This window comes from Hordeum vulgare, chromosome 6H (genome assembly GCF_904849725.1).
Source record: "Hordeum vulgare subsp. vulgare chromosome 6H, MorexV3_pseudomolecules_assembly, whole genome shotgun sequence".
NCBI classification, from domain to species: Eukaryota; Viridiplantae; Streptophyta; class Magnoliopsida; order Poales; family Poaceae; genus Hordeum; species Hordeum vulgare.
Window position 1 is genome coordinate 122,701,018 of NC_058523.1, and position 23,013 is coordinate 122,724,030.

Sequence of the window (23,013 nt, forward strand, 5' to 3'; positions counted from 1 at the left end):
CATACTTCCTCTCATAAAGAGCTAGCATTTAGTTCATCACCAAAATGGACCCTCGCGAACCAGTCTTCATTGACTTACTCCCACTTTCTCTTGGTTACTTGGGTACAAAAGCAGTACTCCCTTTTTCAAAATAAGTGTCATAATTTAAATTAAAATTAGTTTAAAACTGCAACACTTAGGGGGTGTTTGTTTCCACGGACTTTTTGGTGCAGGGACTAAAAAAAGTCCCTTTTAGTCCCATGTGAAACAAACAGGAGGGACTTTTAGGGACTAAAAGGGGGTATTTGGGACTAAAGGAAGAAGTCCCTATGGGAGGGTCTTTTTGGGACTTTTTGACACTTTTTTCAATATTGCCCCTACTTTTAGCATGTTATTTAATAACTACTACAACATTACTAGGGGTAACATGGTCTTTTTGCATGTTATTTAATGACCTCTAATCTCTGTTTAGTCCATGAAAACAAACGGGTAGGGACTAGGGACTTTTTAGTTGGGACTTAAAAAAGTCCTGGGATTTCTGAAACAAACAAGGCCTTATTATGGATCTGAGGGAGTACTAATTACTCCCTCCGTTCTTAAATATAAGACCTTTTAAAGATTGTATTATAAACTACATACGGATGTACATAGACATATTTTAGAGTATAAATTCACTCATTTTGCTTCGTATGTAGTCTTCTAATGAAATACCTAAAAGGTCTTATATTTTAAGACGGAGGGAGTATTATCGTATCTACTTCAATAGACTGCTAAATCTTGCCCTAATATGAAAATGCGGAGGTTGCTACTACAAGTAGAAACTGAAAAAGATAATAATAAGAGAAAGGGTTTTGAGCACAACAAACCTGCGCGAGCGCTGCCGGTGCCGACACCGACGCCCAGGAGGAAGCCACCGTGCGACATGACTCCGACGACGGCTATGGGGAGCAGTCGGAGCCGGGGACGAGGAGCAGCTATCACTTCCTCGTGGGCCTCGCGTGGATCACATGGGTTTGATTGGGTGGGGCCTGATCACAAGTTGGGTTGAGGTCTGGGCCCACTTTAAACTATTCTACGCGGGCCGCCGTTCCACGTGTGCTAATCATCGTCCTAACCATGCCCCAGCGAAAAGATCGCGCCGACCGACCCACACCGCGCCACCACTTGCCACCACGGGCGTATCGAGCTGGGCTTTCGGATAGAATATAGGAGTATCTACGCTGCGCCTGGGCCCAGCCGCGGGCACGTCACCCACCGGGCGGCGACGTCAACTGCCGCCGTGGGCCCCGCGCGCTTTTCGTCAGTGGTTGGTACAATCTCTATCTGTCTCGCCAAAAGGATCTCTGACCCATCCGCCCCGCCGACGCCGACGCGCCGTTGCCTTCTCTCCCCTCACCTCCCGACCTCATCGCCGCGATCCCCCTCCCTCCGCCCGGCCCCGAATCCAGCGCCCGGCCCAGGCGACCGCGGCCGATCGATCTCCTCCGGCGCGCGGAACCGGTGAAGGCGGCGGCGGCGGCGGTCGCGCGCTCGATTCGGTGCGGGTGCCGGCTAGGGTTCGCTGCCGGCGATGAACGAGAAGCGCGGGCTGGAAGCGGCCGCCGCCGGCGACGGCCGCCCCGAGGCTAAGCGGTCGCGCCCCCCGGCTCTTGCCAGGTCAGGAATTCGTCGAGTTTCGGTACCCCTTTTAAGTGCGTGCGTGATGTGATTTTTGTGTGTCCGTGCCGATTCAGCCGCGCGAGTTCTAGCCAGTGTAGCTGCTTGGGTTCGTATAGTGGCAAAGGCTTTCGTGATTTAGCGCCGGCTTACGTATTTATAACTGAGATTTGGGAATTCATCTTCAGATTAATTGCTCGCGATTCGGTGCCGTCTAGCTGAGAATCTGAAGATGTATTTTTTTTTTATTGACAAAGGGTCGTCAGGTTGTTATTAGCGGGGTGATGATTAGTCTCCTAGTTATGGTTTTGATGACCATGGGCGTTTTGAAGTTGCCTTTTGGTGTTATGTACTCCTTAGTATTAGAAACAATTTGAGCTGGAACTGGTGTGACCTGCTGGGAAATGAGTGAATTATTGGTAACTTGGTGGTTAACTGTTGAGAGAAAGGACAAGATCCGTTATAAGTAGTTTCAGGAGCACACTCGTGACCACGTTATAAGCATCAAGGACGTACACTCAAGGACGCCTATGCTTACCACTGAAAACAATTTAAGAAAAATGTATACATCATCCATCACATATTAGGACAAAATCAAATGCCAGGCTTGTTCTGTAGCTTTAACTCCAGGCTTGTCATCCACTCTATTCTGTTGTTAGTATAATATTTTAACCTCATGCACATAAGTTAAGCAAATACATAAGATTACCACTGTGGCCTTGTTAAAATTATCTCATTGAACTTGTCCAACAAGAATCTCCCTAGTTAATGGCAAGAACTATCTCTAAAGCGCTATCTTCTGGGCGTTATGTTTATAGGCATAATCTCCATACTATTCTCCTATTTATTTGAATAGCCAAAGCTTAAACATTGTTTAGTGTGACCATGTGAACATATATAAGCAGTTCCAGTGCAATTGGCACATGGCATATTCTTGGTTGTGGTCTGTGTGAACATGCGGTGTTGGATACTTAGATGTGCTACAGACTACATAAATCATTGTAGGACAGTTAAGAAGTACTCCCTCCGTCCCAAAATAACTGTCTCGACTTTGTACTAGCTCTAATATAAAGTTATACTAAGCTTAAGACAGTTATTTTGGGACGGACGGAGTATTATTTTACCATCTTTCAGTAACCAGTGTGTCTCTTTTGCTTTCATGTATCTGTACTTGTAATTCTGTTTCGTAATGCTAGCAGAAGACTGTCAAGTGCTGTAACATTATGATGTTGAGCTGTGGCCGGTTGAATATTAGCTAAGTATTATCTTAAATGGTTTTAGTGAACATTTTTTCTGTTGGGTTTACCTTTCAATTGGAACAACGTTTAATCATGGCCTTTATACTTATTCATTGTACTTGTACAGTGTTATTGTTGAAGCACTAAAGGTGGATAGTCTGCAGAGGCTTTGCTCATCATTGGAACCAATTCTCCGTAGAGTGGTAAGAACAAAGCAAGTATTAAGCAGGAATGCAGTTATGACATATCTTTGTGGAGTTGCAAAATGTCTATTGACATTTTGTGTTTCTTTCTGTTGGTTGTAATATGATTAATTTCGTATTTTGCTTGTAGGTTAGTGAAGAAGTTGAGCGCGCCTTGGGAAAACTTGGTCCTGCTGCAATCACTGGGAGGTATGACATCTAACCAACAATGAAGCAAATATATTAGTTTCTTTGTTAAAAAGTCGATATGTTACTTTCCATTTAAGATGCACCAAACCGTTTGTTTGGTGCTTTCTCCATGTTGTGTTATGTACCTGACACGGATATGCCTCATGTGGTATGTATCAGATTATTTTTGAAATATTTGTACACACTGTACATGGCTATGCAGCCCTCTGCCAGAAAAGAAAGCTCATCAAACAACCTAAGCATGACCTCTAACCCTACCTTGACATAGGAGTATGCGAGTAGCCAAGCTATAGCTTCCCTCTCCTATTGACACCCACATACATTCCTCCCCCATCTACAGGTCCATCTCTTGGCGTAAATGGGGCACAATCGGTTCCGTTCCGTTTATAATTTTTTCTCTGTTTCAATCTATAGACTCATGTTACACCTGACTTCCGGACTGCAATAAGGAAGTGGGATATTTCTTATGGTTGATTTTGCACAGAAATCGAAGATATTTTATGTGGCTTATTATGTTTTACTTGGAGACCCCATATTGTCAGTGTCAATTCTAGACTAGAGGAACTACACTATTGGATACTTCATAAGTTTTCAAATGTATATGTAGCGTTGTCAGTTTGTCAAGGAAAAAACATGTATCACCATAGCCTACTTTTTCATTATACCTTTTAGCTGTGCACTTCATTCGTTTCAAAATAGATGTCCATCTAGGGTTAGGCATAGAAATGAAGAGTGAGTGAAATGTCAATATTGCCCTTCACTCATTTCTGTCTCCATATACTTTTCCTCACCAAGGCATTAAATGATACCTCTTTTTCCTCCCCCAAGCAACACCTGCAAGCAAAAGATGGGTTATTGGGAATTGCAAACATGAGGAAGAGTTAATTATCTCTTATCTTCTACTACGTTGTTGACGGGAAAAAAAGAGTAAAGTGACTAAAATGTATTGGAGGTGCAGGAGGGCATTATTTTGAAATGGAAGGAGTATGGCACGTAACACCCTTTCCTTACTGAATTGTAGAATATATTAATATGGTGCAAGTAACACATGATGGTATTGCCAGTAACTTGATGTTTGTGGTGTGCAATGTAATTTGGCTTCACGCGTCATGCTATATCCTCGCAAAGTATGTAAACTTTGAGGCCTAAAAGATGAAATGGCCTTCTTTGGGAGCCACATTGATACTAATTATCTGCTACTGATTGGAATAATGCAGGTCTTCTCCAAAGCGAATTGAAGGTCCTGGTGGAAGAAATCTGCAACTCCAATTCAGGACAAGATTGTCCCTTCCCCTTTTTACCGGGGGAAAAGTTGAAGGGGAGCAGGGGGCTGCAATTCATGTTGTTTTGCTTGATACCAGCAATGGCTGTGTTGTATCATCTGGGCCAGAGTCGTCTGCCAAGCTTGATATTGTTGTTCTAGAAGGCGATTTCAACAATGAAGATGAGGAAGGCTGGACAGAGGAGGAATTTGACAGTCATGTAGTGAAGGAGCGTGAGGGAAAACGACCTATTATAACTGGCGATATACAAGTCACACTAAAAGACGGTGTTGGCACAATTGGGGAGTTCACGTTCACAGATAACTCTAGCTGGATAAGGAGTAGGAAATTCAGACTTGGTTTGAAAATTGCCTCAGGGTTTTGTCAAGGTGTTCGCATCCGTGAGGCAAAAACTGAAGCTTTCATGGTTAAGGACCATAGAGGAGAATGTAAGTTTTCTGTAATGGTAATCATGTGCTTCCGCTTGAGATATGTCTGAACAATTTGAATTTCACTTCTTTAGTGTACAAGAAGCATTATCCACCTGCATTGAAGGATGAGGTCTGGAGGTTAGAGAAAATAGGAAAAGATGGGTCGTTCCATAAGAGGCTGAATAAATCTGGAATTTTAACTGTTGAAGATTTTCTCAGGCTTGTTGTTCGGGATCCACAGAAGTTGCGTACTGTAAGTTCGTTTCTTTCCATGGCCTTTGATCTATTGCTGTTGTAGTTCTAATTTGTATACTATTCTGTTGTTTTAGATAGTTCGTTTCTTTCCACGGCCTTTGATCTATTGCTGTTGTAGTTCTAATTTGTATACTGTTCTGTTGTTTTAGATCCTCGGAAGTGGCATGTCCAACAAGATGTGGGATTCTCTTGTTGAACATGCAAAAACCTGCGTCTTAAGTGGAAAATATTACATATACTATTCTGATGAGCACAGAACTGCTGGTGCTATTTTCAACGACCTCTATGCATTCTGTGGGTTGATTTCTGGCGAGCAATTCTATTCATCTGAAAGTCTCGATGATGGCCAAAAGGTTTGTGCTATGGGCATATATTCGGGGGCATTTGATATCTAGTGTTATGTTTTATTGAATTTAAACGTTGTTTCCATTCATTTTAACATGCACCCATCCTAGATAATGAAACTAAATTTGTATTGTTTTGGAGTTTTGAAATTGGTATGCTCTCTGTTCCCGATTCTAGGGCCCTTTAGTTTGGGCATCAATATTAAGGAGTGTGGGCTTGGACGTGATTAGTTGAGAGTTGGTTGATTTTGCTCTCACTCTTGTCTTAGAAGTTCATCTCATGCAGAGTCTGCATATCTTGCTTGCCCTGCCTACCATTGGAAATGCTACATGGAAGGAGATGTTCCAGAGATTTTGTTTCCGGTATTATGGTCGGGTCTTTTAGATTTTGGAAGTTCAGGGATCGTTAGTGCTTTTACTATGGTAGGAGAACAGGAACGTCATGTATGCAGGAGTATTATCAGGAGAAAGGAGGAGAAAAACCTCCAGGGCCCTAGATCTGGGAAAAGACTACCAAGAAACTGCGATTGAGGGAATAATATGTAGATGTCTGACTTCATCTTATATCACATTGGTCTTGATCTGTCCACACACCCTTTATATTCCAAGAATGGTGGCCATGGATAATGTGTATTAACTATTAATATCTGGTACCGTTATATGTTTTTAATGCACTAAATGCTCATTAGGTACGTTAAACCCTTAGGTATAGCCTGTTTATCCGAAGTATAAGAACCTTTTCTGGCCTTACTTTTAACTGCAATAATTTCTGAGATGTGCTACACCCTATGCTTAGGTGTGTTTAAGCAATCTGTGACATGAGTTTATTTTTCTTATTTTTGAGTAACTTTTTTTTTCAAGGAGCAAGTTTGGCTTTCTCTGCTCTAATTAGCAGGATTGTTTTTGTACATAAAATCTTGACTGATTAGAATATTACTGTTTGCTACAGCTCTTTGCTGATGGGCTGGTGAAGAAAGCATATGATAATTGGATGTATGTTATTGAATATGATGGTAAAGCTCTCTTGAACCCTAAACCGAAGAAAAAGGCTGCATTAACTAGTCAACCTGAGGCTCGTGCTCCTGCTGCATATGTACAGCGCATTTCTTCAACGAGTATGCCAGGACCATCTACAGCAGGTAAGTAGCACACAAGTGCTTAGTTACAGAATTCCAAGTATTTTTACGATTTTACTTCAGAAGTAGGAAAATACGACTTAATGCGTTGGAAAAACTGAAACATTGATTTTGTATTTAAGGCTGGCCATAGTGGTGGTATCTTAGCCGATATCATGCACTCGGGAATAGCAAACGTGCTGATGTGTCAGAGAATTAAAGAAGAGAGAGATGGGTAGAGTAACATAGGTTGATACCGTATCATGTTAAATGCTATGCTACTTTGTGTCATGCATGACAATAAATAAGATCATATATGATATTACTCTGATACTATGCATTATAAAGGTACCATCATACACTAGTATAATATGCATGATATTAGTATATGATACTTCCCACTATGAGCAGCCTAAATATATACTCCCTCCATTCCATAATATAAGATCTTATTACATCTTATATGCGAGGATATTGGATGTAATAAGGTCTTATATTATTGGTCGGAGGGAGTACAAATTAAGCAAATGGTGTATGAAATATTTTATGATGTCACTGTGGAATAGCAGTTTCTGAAAACCATATGTTTTGTTTCATCTATTGCAGGCTCAAATGGTTCTATAGGGTATGATGGCAACCAGACAGCAACACAGTCTGTTCAGCTTCAGAGTTCATCTGCTAATGTGCCGTTGCCATATGATGAGGCCTTTTCATTTTTGCCGCCTACCATGTTGATGGGTTCTAATCAAGGAACAGCAAGTGATGCCATGGGTCTGGAACTCAGCCAATTGCATCACACAATTTCTCAAGCCCATCCAATTCAACCAGCAAATGTCAGCTACGATAATTGGCATCACAACCGTGATAGTCAGTATGCTGATGATTTCACCGAAGACATTCGCATGAAAAGCCACCAACTGCTCGAGGGTGAAGACATGCAGCAGCTGCTCAGGGTCTTCAATATGGGTGGAGCTTCTCCTGGTTTGCCAGACGAGACGTTTTCCTACCAGACCTACATGCCATCTCCATTGCCAACCCCAGGCTTCGAAGGTGAGCCCAGCCGTCCATCGGGCAAAGCCGTTGTTGGGTGGCTCAAGATAAAGGCCGCTATGAGGTGGGGAATATTTGTCAGGAAGAAAGCTGCGGAGAGAAGGGCACAGATTGTTGAGCTGGATGATTAAGATCTTGGCGTGTGCTCACTGTTAGTTGAAATCTCAAATACCAGCTGCTGTTGCTGCGAACTAGTTCTTTGGCTCACATATTCGTCGTGATTGCCATTGAAGCTAGTTTTCTGTAAATCTACAGCGAGCAGCTCTGCTATCTTGTAAAAAAATGCCGACCCGCTTCCTTGTATAATTTCAACATAAATTCTTGTTTAGTGCCTTTTCCGTTTAGCTTAATTTGTGCAGAATATTGCTGTAGAAGACGATGTGAATTGATTTGAACAGTATTACGTTTTTGTGGCTGTTACTTGGTTGGGGGTCCATAACTACTGGAAGAACATGTTTGTAAGGCTCAGTAATTTTGTTGAAGTGGTGCATCGGCATTATGTTCTTGGCCTCTTTTATCAAGTGATCATACAGTGACCATTTGTTGCAGCCGGGCATGTCATTTATAAGAAGTTGAGCTGATGGGACGTGGAGGTCTTCCAGTCAAATGGAGGGCAAACTGAACCACACATTTTTTTTTCCTTTTCAATAGTCACTAATTTTCTCGAATGCCAGCTTACGGACGGAAGATACGGAGGTACGTGTCCACACCTAACCTAATTAGCCCCTCTCCCCTTTGATTTTTTTCTCCTAATCATCCTCAGTCCGATATCTTTTCTCCCTAAGATTTGTAGTAGATGCAGCGTCTTTTTTTTTTTATAAGATTTTAATCGTAGTTGATGTTTCAAGTTGCTGTGTATCGTATTCGAGGTGGTTGACGCTTGATGCAGTCTCGTTGACGCCCAAAGCTGCGAAGGCTACCCGTAACTGTAAGCAAACGCAGATGGCTACACCCCCTTTCACACCATGTTCACAATCTCTGTCAATGCAGCGTATACTCCCTTCGTAAAGAATATAATAGTGTTTAGAACGACATCCCAAGCAGGGCCTTAGGGAGGTAAAACGTGAGGATGCCACGCATATTCACACATTTCCTAATGGGTGAATTCCCATTTATGTTGCAAATTTCCTGTACAAAAAAGGATTGTGGATTGCTCTTCACTTCATTCAACTAATCTGGTTAATTCTAAAATCACATCAGTTTGGCCTACCTTGTTAGTTTTGAGATTATTTTCTCATGCTCATCGCTTTGAATGATTTTTTAGTTGCAGCTTTGAGTTTTTCGTTTGTCTTTCTTCAGCTCATTGTCTTAAACTCTGCTAATCGTGACCAGATCATGTCTCTAGATATGTGAGTGCACAATACAGAAGAGGAACAGGACAATTCCATACTGTTGGCGGCATCAATTGTAAAATTTACCATGAAGAATGCATCATGACGTGACAGAGAATAGAGTAGGGTGAGTTTTTTTTTGTTTTTGTTTTTGCAAAACGTAAGGAGGGTTTATTTGTATGCTAACAAGTCAAGTATGCAAACCAACCTATGATTGAATGGTTAGAAGGACAGTGGTATCCCTTGTCCACAAGAGTTTAAGTTTCATATTTAACATTCTTGTTGCCGTTTACCTGAATTTATTCCAAGCATTCTAGCAACATGCGTTCACTGAGAGGGAGTGAATTGTGAAAAACCATTACATTGAAGCGTGGTTCTGCAGAAAACACTTTTTTACGAAATCTTTGCAGATATCACTAATTTTTATCCTAATCATTTGCAAAAAACACCTAATCGCCTCTTCGCCCCTTTTAACCTCTATTATGACAAGGGGGCCCGTTTTTTGACGACCTGGCGTAACGGCCAGTAACTCACGCCGTCTCATGACGCTGTCCAGGAACACCCGGTTGAGCCGCTGCTTAAGATACACGTGATTAGAGCCATATTGAGAACCCCATATTGCCCAACTTAAGATACACGTGATTAGAGCCATTGTGTGGTGTATTATTGGTTGATGACATAGACACTAGCATACGATAATCAAGCACACAAATTGCTGGTCATCCTCTAAAAGCCATGGCATTTTATAAAGCTGCCCAAAGGTTCATAAGCATACGTGCAGTTACAGTGAAGCCCATGAAATTCAACGCAATTTGGTGAAAAATTTAAATCCCATACAAACATGGCGGCCTCAACGCTCACGTACTACTTTCGAGCCCCTTTGCACCACCGCAGCCAGCCCCCATCAAAATTGATGGGAGCCGATGGATGGATATCGGTGATATAAAGCACGCGCTCTGGCCCCCAACGCTTTCCGCGCGCGCTACCCCGCCAGAGCGTTCACGTCCGAAGGCTCCACAGAGCTCCCCAAAACGTCGGCCGGGAAGCGAGGCGGAGACCGATCGAGCGAGGCGGCCGGGCGACATGGGGGCGGTGGCGAGGCTGCAGGCGGTGGTGGCGTCGGGCAGGGCGGAGAGCCTCCTCCGGGGCGCGTGCGCGGTGGGGTCGGCGGCGTCCGCGCTGCTCCTCGGCCTGAGCGCACAGACCAAGACGGTGTTCTTCATCCGGAAGAAGGCCGTGCCCAAGGACGTCGAGGCCCTCTGGTACATGCTACGCGCCCACGCGCGCCCCATGTTCGGCCACGGATCGATGTAGTGCTACCAGGTTTCGCGACGATCCTGATCGAATTCTTGCTGTGTGAGTGTGACCAGGGTGCTGGTCGTGGCGGCGGCCGTGGCCGCGGGGTACCACGCCGCGCGGCTCCTCAAGCGGCTCTGCTCCGGCGGCCGCTTCGCCGGCGGCGAGGACCGGGGCTGCGCCAGGGCGGTCGCGTGGGCATGTTTCCTCCTCGACAAGGTAACCAACTACTACTACTAGCTGATTACTTTTCGGTGAATTGATTTGTAGCTTCAGTATAATCAGTTAGCTAGACTAGCGGGTCGTGGTGATCGTCGATCCAGGAAGGAAGGAAGGAGGAAACAGGCCGGCCGCGTGCGCGTGCTTGGCGCCCAACCGTTTCCCATTAATACGCTACGCATCGAATGGAATTATCGTGAGCCGGCTACAGGCTACAGGCTACAGGCTACAGCGACGGGCGTGTGCGTGTGCGTGGACACTCCGCCGTCGCTTTTACCCACGGCTAGGTAGCAGCAGGAGGACGGTAGTGGTGATGGGCCTTTCTGCCTGTCGTTTTTGATCGGGCAGGCCAAACTTTTAGCCAGTTAAGGCCTCGCTTCCTTCGACCTTCCCGTCCCCATTTCCTCTCTCGCCGGTCGCCGCCGGCGAGCGAGCAATCTCCCCCGTCTCCGGCGCCCGTCTCAGTCGCCGGTTTACCATCACCCTCTGCACGACAATGGGTTTTTACTCCTCTACCGAGAGGTGATCTGTTTTGGGTTCGTCTCGGGTTGTCGCTCCGCGCCATCTCCCACTTTTATTTTGCACTTCGCCACCAATGCCGCTGGAGAACTGCATCGTATGGTTAGGAAACCGAACCAGGACAGCTTTGCTTTGCAAGAACTCCTTGTCGCTTTAAGTTCATAGTTCTATCCTAGGGACATGTTATAGATATAATCCGGCACGTCATGTAGGCACTGAACGGCGGAGAAGATCAGAAGAGTGGTTGCTCACGTGATGTGCTCTCGCCAAATATAATTCCGTACCACAGTACATCGTTAATCGTTTGATGGTACGGTATGGAGAGGAAGGGTCATAACTCATGCGGTTGCAACCGTAACGGGGTCGTTTCTGAACCTTAACTCGCGACGCGTAACAAGAATCTTGATGGACTGATGGCCGCACTGCTAACGGCAACAGCAGAACACATTAAGAGCAACTTTAGCAGAGTCACCGGTTCGATCTGCATTTTTTTATTTAGAAAAGGAGGTTTACCCCGCCTATGCATGTGGACGATACATGCAGCCATTTTATTAATTATTTACAAAAACCTTATAAGTAGTACATTAGTTTGTCCGAAGACACCATCTTAGCAACAACTGTCGCTACTCCCAACCACTTGATGAAAGGATGTCGATAGCCCGAGCCTATAACCAAACAAACATTGTACCAAAGCCTAACATCTAAAGCCAGAGGCACCAACCGAGCCACATACTGGGTTTAGGGTACAAACCGGTTCAATACACTCTCATGTGTCGTCGCCGTCATCTTCCACCAATACATCTTCAGAGTAGAAACTAACACACCGACTTACCAGACCTCTCTGCCATCGACGCCACCATGACGTCACAAAGTGTCCTCCTGCGCGAGTCCATCTCCGCGCATCAGATGCCGAGTCTCCGCTACGCCATGCCGTCGAGATCCACCGCCATCAATGAGTAAGATGAAGCAGCGCTCCACCAAAGAAGCCGTCCACTGGTCTCTTGAGCCCGTGTACACCTCCAAGAAAGACGTCCCCAAGAGGAAAACAACATCTGGCCGCCGTCGTCATCCGATCTACTGATCTAGGGTTTCCCCCGGAGGTAGCGGATAGAGGTCTTGAGCTTCTCCACAATGATGCCCTTAAGAAGGTAACGACACAAAAGAGTGTCGCCATCCCCGGTCTTAGCAACAAGCCGAGAACGAGGTTTTCACCCGTATCCGCTCGACGAACCTCCGTCTCGCATCGTGCGCACACACCACCATCAATCTCCGCCACCGTAGAGCGAGCAAGCCACTCTGGCTAGATCAGATATGACCAGAGGGCCAACCATGCCCACAACTGACCAGCCCACCAAAGCCCTCCACGCCGCCGCCGATCCGAGGTACCGTAGCGCCATGGCTACATGCAGCAGCTCCACCACTAGTCATCTGCCGCCGCTCGCTGCCAGGAGCGAGCCACCGCCATGGAGGCTCGGATCTGGGGACGCACTTCGGCTCGCCTGGATGCCCCGCGCCACCCTCGCGCGCGAGAAGGAGAGGCTCCTCCGCCACCGCCTTCAGCCGCCAGGGCTTAGCCCGACGGTTTCCTCCAGCGACGACGGAGGGGAGGGGTGGAATGGGGAGTGACCGGCAGCTAAGGTTGGGGCCCCTTGGCCGCCCGCGCAGGGGCAGCGGAGGGGAGGGGAGATAGGAAGTTGCACTTAGCTTCTCATTGCAAATTCATTTGGTTCGATCTGCATAATAATCAACAATTCAACGATTTTGGCTGGAAAAAAAAACTCTAGCAGAATGGCCATTTTGTCTTCTGTCGCTATAATTTATGTAGCGCTCTCCATATACGATGAGCCTTCATATTTGAAGGCTGGAGGCACTTAAGTTATATAGCACAACCTTCATCCACCAACCACTCACGTCGTTGGAAAGTTTCAGCCTCCTCCTCATCCACCATCTCTTCACCCTATCAATGACACATGTCGTAGAAGAGGCCATGGCATGAGGAAGCGTGTCAATTAGTAGTTGTTAGCCGTATGTCAACTGCTAGTGGTCATTAAGGACATGTTTTTGTCTTATTTACCCACTGCTCGTCACATTTTTTGCATGACCCATCGCGCTCTCTATAAAAAGACCGCCACGAGTATGGTGGATCTTGGTGGTGGTTGGGACATCGTGAATCTCTCAAGAAGATCGACATCGAATACCAGGAACATGACGTCGTGCAAGCGTGTTAAGTGACAGCCGTCGGCAGTCATGGAGTTTTGTATCCCCCGGTCACTAGGACTGGCTAGAGACACAGGTGTCTATGCCTCCTACCATGAAGATGTTGATTTACACGTTGTGGCTAATCTCAGGCTAGGAGTGAAAGGAGGTGCCTTTTACTCCTACCGTGGTGGATGCAACATGATGTGGGCGGAGGGTGATGACTTGAACATGCATGCCGGTGTGACGGCCCCGGGTGACGGTCCGCATGGTTGGCTCTCTGGCGTGCAACATTGCGGTGGTGGCGACTCCATCTTGGTCGTGTGGGTGACGGGACGGTTAGAGGCAGGTGGCTCAGGTGTCCTCTTTGTCTTCGCAGTAGTGATGCTCCGATCCGGTGTGGGAATTTTTCTCGTCGCGATTGCCCTGGAGACTTGGTAACAAGAATCTTGATGGACTGATGGCCGCACTGCCAATAGCAACAACAGAACACATTAACAAAAACTTTAGCAGATTCACCTGTTCTATCTGCATAATAATCATCAATTCAACAATTTTGGCTTAAAAAACTCTAGTAGAGTGGCCATCGTGTCTTTGGTCGCTATAACTTATGTAGCGTGTTCCATATTCGATCCAGGAACCTTCATATTTGAAGCCCGGAGGCACTGATATGGCACAACCTTCACCCACCAATCGCTCACGTCGCAGGAAAGTTTCAGCCCCCTCCTCGTCCACCATTTCTTCACTCTACGAATGAAACATGTCGTAGAAGACGACATGGCATCAGGAAGCATGTTAATTAGTGGTGGTTGGTCGTCTGCCAACTGCTAGTGGTCATTAACGTCATGTTTTTCGTCTTATTTACCCACCGTATATACAAAGACCGTCGAGAGTATGGTGGATCTTGGTGGTGGTCGAGACATCGCGAGTCTGTCGGGTAGATCGGTGTTGGAGACCACGGACATGACATCATGCAAGTTGTCCAGTGGTGGAAATTGGTAGTCACGGAGTTGTGTCTCCCCTGGTCTGCTAGGACTGACTGGATGCACATGTGTCCACGCCTCGTAATGTGAAGATATTGATTCACACTTTGTGGCTGATCTCAGGTTAGGAGTGAAAGGAGCCGCCTTTTACTCCTACTGTGATGGGTGCACCGTGATGTGTGCGGACGATGATGGCTTGAACATGGATCCGGTGTGGCGTCCCCAGGTGAGAGTCCGCATGGTTGGCTCTTTGGTGGGCAACATTGTGGTGGCGGCGGCTCTCCATCTTGGTCGTGTGGGTGGCAGGACGGTTAGAGGCATGTGGCTCGGGTGTCTCTTTGTCTTCACATAGTGATGCTCCGATCCGGTGTGGGAATTTGTTCTCGTCGTGCTTGTCCTGGAGACCTCATAGTGGAATGGGAGAGTTTCCGAGCGAAAGTTCTACGCCTCGGCACCGACGACAGCGACGCTTGCGGGTGTCGTTATCTTCTTGAAGATGTAGGCGTGGTTCTCATCTCCGTGTCAGAGCTCTGGGTGAAGACCTTTGTTCATTGCAAACTTGGTAGCAGCGACACTTGGCATCGTTCTCCCTCCTCAGGTCCTTGTCGTAGAGCTTAGGTGTGCCAGGGCCTAGTGTGGTGTTGGTTTCAGATCTTCTTGTTTTTTTGTTTTCGGTTGCGTACTGTTCTGTGTTTGTCGGTTATCCTAGGATCGGTTTTGTAAGAGGGCACCTCACCACCTTGTATCGTTTGGCCGTGTACCTTGCTCGTTGTTTCTTTATTTATAAAGCGGGGTGAAAGCCTGTTTTGATATAAGACCGTCACCATGGTCGAATAGCTCACAAGCTTCGGTTCCTAGACCTATGCCAGAATAGCTCTTATCCCGCAACCCACAACCTCCACTTCCTTCTCACCGTCGTCATGCTGCTTCCCCCATCTGGATTGGGTGCCACTCTTGAAAGAGGAAGAGTAGATCCTAGATGAGGCGGCATCGGCAAGGAGGATCACCTTTTTATGCACTGGAGGTGATGAAGAAGGATTGCCCTTGGTGAGTGGCCAGATTGGAATCTAGAAACACATGCCATCGATTTTGAATGGCATGACAGCTACAAGCTGATACTGCATCAACACGAAAGCACTCTCCCACACAGCGAACATAGACCACCACGTGCTCCCCTTGAGCTCACTGCTACGGAGGCATGTGATGAGCGCCACGAGGCTTACGCCTCAGCCGTCTGCCTAGGCAAAATCTTCAAGCATACTGCCGTTGGGAAGGCACTGTGGACGGAGAGTGACCGCGACATCTGGCTCCATTACAAATCGAAGCAGATGGACTTAACAGGGGATAAAGGAGCGCATGAGATGGCTCTCATTCAACATGGATATGGTAAAATTCATCGAGATGGATCACGCCCTATCGAGTATCCCCCTCTTGAAAATGTGTTCCTCAACCTCGACCGCAACGGGCAGGAATGAGACGAAGAAAAGGTTGTCCTACCATCACCCTGACGTGCTTAGACGATGAGGTGACCCATCACATATGCATATGCCCAGTGCACTGCATTCATCATCGTAGTGGTGGGGAAACAGTGCTTCTGTCAAGACATAAAAAGTCATCAGTCTAGTAAAAATTGTGGCTAATCGACTTTTCTACCTCTAGGTAACCACTTCGGAATGCAATGTGTATTTGAAATTAGTGTTCTAATCCCTAAGATTGAGAATGTGAATTTCTGGTGTGTCCAAAAAAGAGAAAAGAAAAGATATGAAGGCCACATTATGTCGGCTTTGTGTTTGCACACAGCCATCATGACCTCGGTATCCATATGACGACCACCGATACGACAACTCCGCTAGAGTTTCTCATCGGTCAATCAATAACTATAGTGCTACCCTGCTCTCGGACTACCGACATTTTCTTCAGCTCATCTCTCACTCATGAACGGACTCGAGGCATCTTGTAATTGGAGGGTATATCATCATGCACTGTATGTATATCATTTGAAGGTTAACATAACTTTTGAAAATGCAAACATATGTGTCATGTTTGTGCGACTTAGCGGAAATGTCTTACCCGATGAGGGCGACATGTTGCATGTTGTATAGCAGGGTGCAAACCTGTAGATATGCGTACAAGATAGATTTGAAAGGAGTTACAACTTGGAGAGGAAGTAAACTAGAGATAGAATATTTGAATACACAAAGAGAGATAAGTAGTTTGAACAACTATCCATAGTCTATCTCTATCCTAAATATCTCCAAGTATCTTGCGGTTTAACACCCTCCCGTAATCACAACTTTATTAAGTTGAGATTATGTTTGAAGACTTCAAAGCTTCTGGTAGGCAAGGCTTTTGTAAACCCATCTGCAACTTGATCACTTGAGTTTATGAACGGAATGTCTAGCATTTTACTAGCCACTCTTTCTCTGACAAAATGAAAATCTATTTCAATGTGCTTTTGTCCTGGCATGAAAGACTGGATTTGCGGATAAGTATATTGCACCAAGATTATCACACCATAGGCAGGGAGCTTTAGATCTCTTTATACCCAACTCCTTCAACATAGACTGCACCCATATAATTTCAGCTGTTGCATTGGCCAATGCCTTATATTCTGCCTCGATGCTTGATCTAGAAACAGTTGCTTGTTTTCTGGCACACCAAGATATAAGATTAGGTCCAAAAAATACTACAAAACCTCCCGTTGAACGCCTGTCATCCAGGCATCCTGCCCAATCTGAATCTGAGAAGGCACGAACAAGAGTGGAGGGTGACTTGCTGAAATTCAACCCAATGCTCAAGGTATGTTTCACATATCTAATTATACGCTTGGCAGCAGTTAAGTGAACTGTGGTAGGTGCATGCAAAAATTGACAGACTTTTTTTACAACAAAGGAGATATCAGGTCTTGTAAGTGTCAAGTACTAAAGAGAACCTACTAGACTTCTGTATTTTGTACTGTCATTTGCACTAAGGAGTTCTGCATCCATAAGTGACAATTTTTCTAAATTGGATAGTGGAGTAGGTGCAGGCTTAAAACCTTGCAATCCTGCCTTTCTTACCAAATCTGTAGCATACTTTTCTTGGGAGAGATGAAGTCCACCATTGAGTTTCTTCACCTCTATCCCTAAGAAGTAATGAAGTTCACCTAGATCCTTAAGAGCAAACTCTGCACTTAGGTCCTTTAGCAATCCTGAAATTGCCTCATCAGAAGAACTTGTAACAATGATGTCATCAACATAGATGAGAACAAATATGGAGGTATTGCATTTTGTATAGATGAACAGTGAAGTGTCAGATTTTGATGGAACAAAACCAAGTGCTTGCATATTTTTACTAAGCCTGGAGTACCATGCTCTTGGGGCTTGCTTTAGCCCATACAATGCCTTATCAAGCTTGCATACCAAGTGAGGTGAATTTTTTTTCTCAAACCCAGGAGGTTGCTTCACATACACTTCCTCTTCTAGAACACCGTGGAGAAACGCATTCTGCACATCTAGCTGTCGAAGACTCCATCCCCTGGAAACAACAATGGACAAGACCAAACGAATAGTGGCAGCTTTAACAACTGGACTAAAAGTATCCTCATAATCTATACCATACCGTTGTTTGAAGCCTTTTGCCACAAGTCTTGCTTTGTAGCGATCAATGGTTCCATCAGACTTTCTCTTAATTCTGAAGACCCATTTACAATCTATAAGATTTTTACCATGTGGTGGAGAGACCAAATGCCATGTTTTATTTCTTTGTAGAGCTTGATATTCTTCACACATTGCATTTTTCCATTTTTCATCACTGAGTGCTTCTTCAAGTGTAGAAGGCTCCCCTGATTCACCTGTAGAGCAGACAAGACCATGCTTGGTCATGTGTTTATAGTTAACAGGATGAATCACCCCCTTTTGCAACCGTATACGACGAGGAGTATGAGCGGGATCTGGTCCTGGCGCAGAAGATCCTCCAGCTCCTGCGGCTGCTGATCCCGAGGTAGATCCTGTCGCCGCTGGCGCCTGGTCGTGGCCGACAGCAGACCCTGTCGCTGCTGGTGGATGGATGTGGTCGGGATCCTGTGTGGCAGCCTGCTGAAGTGGTTGTGGAGGCAGGTCCACAGAAGATCCGGGGTGATCAAGCGGGTCATCATTGGCCAATGATGGCCTCGCTGCACCCGCCCCCGTGTCGCCGTCCGCACGCGCCGATCGGTTTGAGGAGCGCCGCGTGTAGTGCAGTGGTTGGGCAGAGAGGCACCTGGTCGTTGTCGGCTCTGGCGCTGGCGCCTTTGTCGCAGGCGGCCCACCGTTGTTTCCTAGAACGGATCCCGAGGCGCCATTGTCTGCTGGAGCCAGCCCCGAGGCTGATTCACCGCACAGCTGCACAACAGTTCCCGCAGTTCCCGAGGAGGATTTGCTCCCCAGGCTGTGGCACATGCGATATAGCTCATCCGAGCTGATTTCTTCAAGGGTTTGATCACCATTTTCATTCCTTCTTTCTGCAACATCATCCGAAAGCTCAAGTGTACTCGTGAGAGGGTTGGCCAACATAGAATAATCACAATTATTAACACCCCCTTGATCATACCCGGAGAAGATGGATGGAAAAAGGAGAACTTCTTTTTGAAGAAGAGCACCTGCATTTGGGTGGAGATCTGAGAATGGGAATTTGGTTTCATCAAAAACAACATCCCTGGAGATGTAGACACGACCAGTGGATATGTCCAGGCATTTTACTCCCTTGTGCTGAGCGCTATACCCTAAGAATGCACACTGTTTTGAGCGGAACATGAGCTTTCAATTATTGTAGGAACTGAGATTGGGCCAACAGGCACAACCAAAGACACGAAGTGTTGTGTAGTCAGGTTTGGTGTGGATAAGACGTTCTAGTGGAGTCTCATTGTTGATGACACGACTGGGAAGCATGTTTATGATATGAATAGCAGTGAGAAAAGCTTCATCCCAAAATTTTAGTGGCATGGAGGCATGAGCTAGTAATGAGAGACCCACTTCAACAATGTGGCGATGTTTGCGCTCAGCTGAACCATTTTGTTGGTGAGCATGAGGGCATGACACATGATGGGAAATCCCCAAAGTTTGAAAGAAGGAATTTAGCTTTTCATATTCCCCTCCCCAATCGGATTGGACAGTGATAATTTTGCTTTCAAACTTCCTTTCAACAAGTGCTTGGAAGTTCTTAAAGACTTCAAAAACATCAGATCTTCTTTTGAGAAGATAGATCCATGTGAACTTGCTATAGTCATCAATAAAACTTACATAGTAAGTGTGTCTACCGACAGAGTTAGGAGCAGCCCCCCAAACATCAGAGAATATTAATTGCAAGGGTTTTGTGGAGACACTGGTAGATATTGAATAAGGTAATTGATGATTTTTTGCTCGCTGACATGAATCACAAATAGCTTCGACATTAAGCTCACCAACATACGGGAGCTTATTTTTCCTAAGTAAAGTATTGATCAAAGAAAAAGAAGCATGTCCTAATCTATCATGCCATCGTGTGGTAGAAAGTTTGACGACGCCACACACTTGTTTATGAAATCTCCGACGCTCCGGGATCAACGGATAGAGCCCTCAAACACATCTACCCTGATAGAGAGTTTTCTTGGTTACCTGATCCTTGATCAAAAAGAAGTAGGGATGAAACTCGAGAAAAACATGATTATCAAGAGCAATTCTGTGAACGGAAAGGAGATTTTTACTGGCACTAGGAACATGCAGGATTTTCCTAAGATGAATTTTTCTACGAGGGGTATTAAAAAGTGAATGACCTATGTGGTGTATCCTCATACCTTCTCCACTGGCAGTGTGGATTTGATCCTTGCCGTGGTATTTTTCCTTCATGGTCACCTTCTCAAGTTCATTGGTGATGTGGTTGGTGGCACCGCTGTCGACGTACCAGTTGGTGTCGATTCCATAGGAGCCATCCACAGCAGCAACAACCTTGTCCTCGTCTTGAGAGGAGGCATCGTCCTCATCATAGCGGTACCAACAATCTTTGGCGGTATGCCCTGGTTTGCCACAGATCTGGCAACGAGAGGCCTCCTGCCGAGATCGATTGGAGCCACCACGCCGGCCCCGATTGTCGGTGGAGGGAGATCGACCAGTGCGAGAGCTGGAGTTGCTGTTGGAGCCGCCGCTTCTCCCCGTGTTGCGAGGCGAGCCGCGCTGACCACGACTACCGCGGCCACGGTACGCGGCGTTTGCAGAGGACTTGAATCCACCCGAGCTATGGAAGAGGGCCACGCGCTGGTCAAAGTTGCTCATTATGGAGAAGAGCTCATCCAGCGTGACCGGCGTGACCCGAGTGTCGAGGGCAGAGACCAGGGGCTGGTAGTCCATATCCAGCCCATGGAGGATGTAGGAGACGAGTTCATCGTCTGGGAGTGGCTTGCCGGCAGCAGCAAGCTCATGTGCGAGCCCGCGCATATAGGCGAAGAAGGTGGAGACGATCGTGTCCCCTTCTGAGCGCTGATGAGGGCCGTGCGAATGTTGTTCACGCGGCTGAGCGACTGCAAGGAGAACATGCCCGCCAGAGCCGCCCAGAGTGCGCTCGCCGTGGTGATCGCGGTCACCTGGACAAGCACCTCTTTGGAGAGGTTGTTGAGCAGGTACCCGAGAACCTGCTGGTCCTCCCTGACCCAAGTTGGGTGGAGGGGATTGTACGTAGTGGTGGCCTTCCCATCTTTGTCGGTGGAGACTAGGGTTTTGGCCGGTTCCGGTGAAGATCCGTCGACGTAGCCGAAGACGACGGCGCCCCTCAGCTACGGTACGATCTGCGCGCGCCACAGAACGTAGTTGGTGCGGGTAAACTTCTCTGTGATCTGACAATTGAGGTTTGGGTGGGAGGATCCGGAGGAAGACATAGCTGCGTCACTAATGGCGATGGAAAGCTAGATGCTAGGAGGAGGAAGGGCTCTGTATACCATGTGCGACTTAGCGGAAACGTTTTAGCCGATGAGGGCGACGTGTTGCATGTTATATAGAGGGTGCAAATCTGTGGATATGCGTACAAGATAGATTTAAAAGGAGTTACAACTTGGAGAGGAAGTAAACTAGAGATGGAATATTTGAATACACAAAGAGAGATAAATAGTTTGAACAACTATCTATAGTCTATCTCTATCCTAAATATCTCCAAGTATCTTGTTTAACAATGTTTAGGACTTTAGTTTTGGCGACCTGGTTCTACCACAAGGAATCTGATCATTTGAGGTGCACCAGGTTTGCTTATTTCTAACAGATCTTAGGAGCAACATCAATAATTACTTTACAATTTACAGTAAGCATTCCCCCCCTTTAGTTCTGACATTGTTAATATAAATATCGGTACCTTGTACAAAGAAACCGCATCGAAATGCATTACAACCAACTCCCGTGCAAATGAAATGGGTATCATACACTCCATCCATCCAAAATTAACTGTCGCTAAAATAAGTGTATTTAGTTACTGTGATATTATATTGACATATCCAACCGAGAAAACATGATGGAATTGAAATATGAAATGCATGGAAAGGTAATTATGCAACAAAATATTTTTTTTGCGAGTATGTAATAAAATGTTATGTGAGTAATTTATGAGGATAACAAGTGCAAAACTAATCATAATATGTATGGCCTGCTTTAAATTTTGATAAAGACCAGCAATAATTTTGTTTAGTACTCCCTCTTTTCGAAATTAATTGTCATAGAAATGGATGTATCTAGACGTATTTTAGTCTTAGATTTTTTTTTATTTTGACAACAAGTAATTTCGGACAGAGTGAGCAGTATAGTACAAATGAGTTTGACGAACCAGAGTATGGAAACCGGCAACGAGGCGAGCTGTGACATTTTTGGCCCTTAAAACAGAGTTTGTGAACTCTAAGTGTATTTTGTTGACATATGTTCAAAATTTAATTTTGCAGGGATGTGCGTACGTGGTGTTCGCGAGCGCCGTCGCGGCGCTGCAGGCATGCTTCGTGGCGCTGACGGGCGTGGAGCCCCTGCAGTGGAGCCGGCTCTGCAACATCTACACCCGCTTCTGCGTGCAGGGCGCCTTCGGCATGGTCTGCGGCCTGGCGGCCGCCGTCGGCATGGCCGTCCTCTCCGTCTTCTCCGCGCGCGATCTCTTCCGGCTCTACTCGCTGGCTGGGCGCAGGCAGCCGCGGTTGAGATCGGAAACAAGTCAGACGGGCCTCATAAGTAAAAATGAGGCGACGGGAGATGACTAGGTTCCTTCATGAATTCTCATCGCCAGGCCCTTGGAGTTCGTGAGGTCTGACATGCAACCTTCAAGATTATGAATACAAAGTGAAGTTAAATCCATTGTAGAACAGTCAGAGAAAATCGTGTGACGATGTTTCTACGTATTCGTGATCATTTGTTTGTATAGTCGTTTGCCGGTTACGGATATGTACCAGTTACGTAGGTGCGCACACGTGAGGAGACGAAAGCCTGAGAGGTGGCTGAGTAGTGAAGGTCTTGTCCACGAAAGACCTTTGCATTCCTTGCGCCCCATATCTTTCCAAGAAGGAGCATGATGATTAAGCTCCAGATTGCTTGTTTAGAGGGCACGTATGTTATCGATTCCCACACAGATGATTGACTGTCGGTGGTGGGGACATCCCTAGGCGTTGCCAACTTGTCATATCCTGTTGGCGAGGGGACACAATAGAAAGATGTGATTGATATGTTTGTTGTAGAGAATGAGGCGGCCAAATTCATTGTTTTGACCCTTTCCACAACCTTAAGCCGGATCTGACC

The 23,013-nt window shown here is 46.0% G+C and overlaps 2 protein-coding genes across 2 annotated transcripts; both read left to right on the top strand.

Moving 5' to 3' along the window:
* The first annotated feature begins 1,534 nt into the window (after window positions 1–1,534).
* On the top strand, window positions 1,535–8,142 carry LOC123406352 (calmodulin-binding protein 60 B-like). The gene is made up of 8 exons (XM_045099858.1): window positions 1,535–1,635; window positions 3,001–3,076; window positions 3,207–3,265; window positions 4,483–4,976; window positions 5,051–5,211; window positions 5,363–5,566; window positions 6,507–6,696; window positions 7,279–8,142. The coding sequence occupies exons 1-8, from the start codon at window positions 1,550–1,552 to the stop codon at window positions 7,851–7,853; spliced, it is 1,845 nt and encodes a 614-aa protein (XP_044955793.1). The 5' UTR covers window positions 1,535–1,549; the 3' UTR covers window positions 7,854–8,142.
* A 1,643-nt stretch (window positions 8,143–9,785) lies between these two features.
* LOC123406353 (CASP-like protein 2C4) lies at window positions 9,786–22,656 on the top strand. Its single transcript, XM_045099859.1, has 3 exons — window positions 9,786–10,315; window positions 10,424–10,568; window positions 22,176–22,656. Exons 1-3 carry the CDS (start codon window positions 9,981–9,983, stop codon window positions 22,479–22,481), a joined length of 786 nt encoding a protein of 261 aa, XP_044955794.1. The 5' UTR covers window positions 9,786–9,980; the 3' UTR covers window positions 22,482–22,656.
* Window positions 22,657–23,013: the final 357 nt, after the last annotated feature.

What these genes read in the sequence shown, in the direction of transcription:
- LOC123406353 (XM_045099859.1), top strand. Translation starts at nt 9,981, where the DNA reads ATGGATATCGGTGATATAAAGCACGCGCTCTGGCCCCCAACGCTTTCC. An exon ending in AAGGACGTCGAGGCCCTCTG is followed by an intron (nt 10,316 to 10,423) that starts GTACATGCTACG and finishes GAGTGTGACCAG; the next exon opens with GGTGCTGGTCGTGGCGGCGG. An exon ending in CATGTTTCCTCCTCGACAAG is followed by an intron (nt 10,569 to 22,175) that starts GTAACCAACTAC and finishes TTAATTTTGCAG; the next exon opens with GGATGTGCGTACGTGGTGTT.
- LOC123406352 (XM_045099858.1), top strand. Translation starts at nt 1,550, where the DNA reads ATGAACGAGAAGCGCGGGCTGGAAGCGGCCGCCGCCGGCGACGGCCGC. An exon ending in CGCCCCCCGGCTCTTGCCAG is followed by an intron (nt 1,636 to 3,000) that starts GTCAGGAATTCG and finishes GTACTTGTACAG; the next exon opens with TGTTATTGTTGAAGCACTAA. An exon ending in TAAGGACCATAGAGGAGAAT is followed by an intron (nt 4,977 to 5,050) that starts GTAAGTTTTCTG and finishes TCACTTCTTTAG; the next exon opens with TGTACAAGAAGCATTATCCA.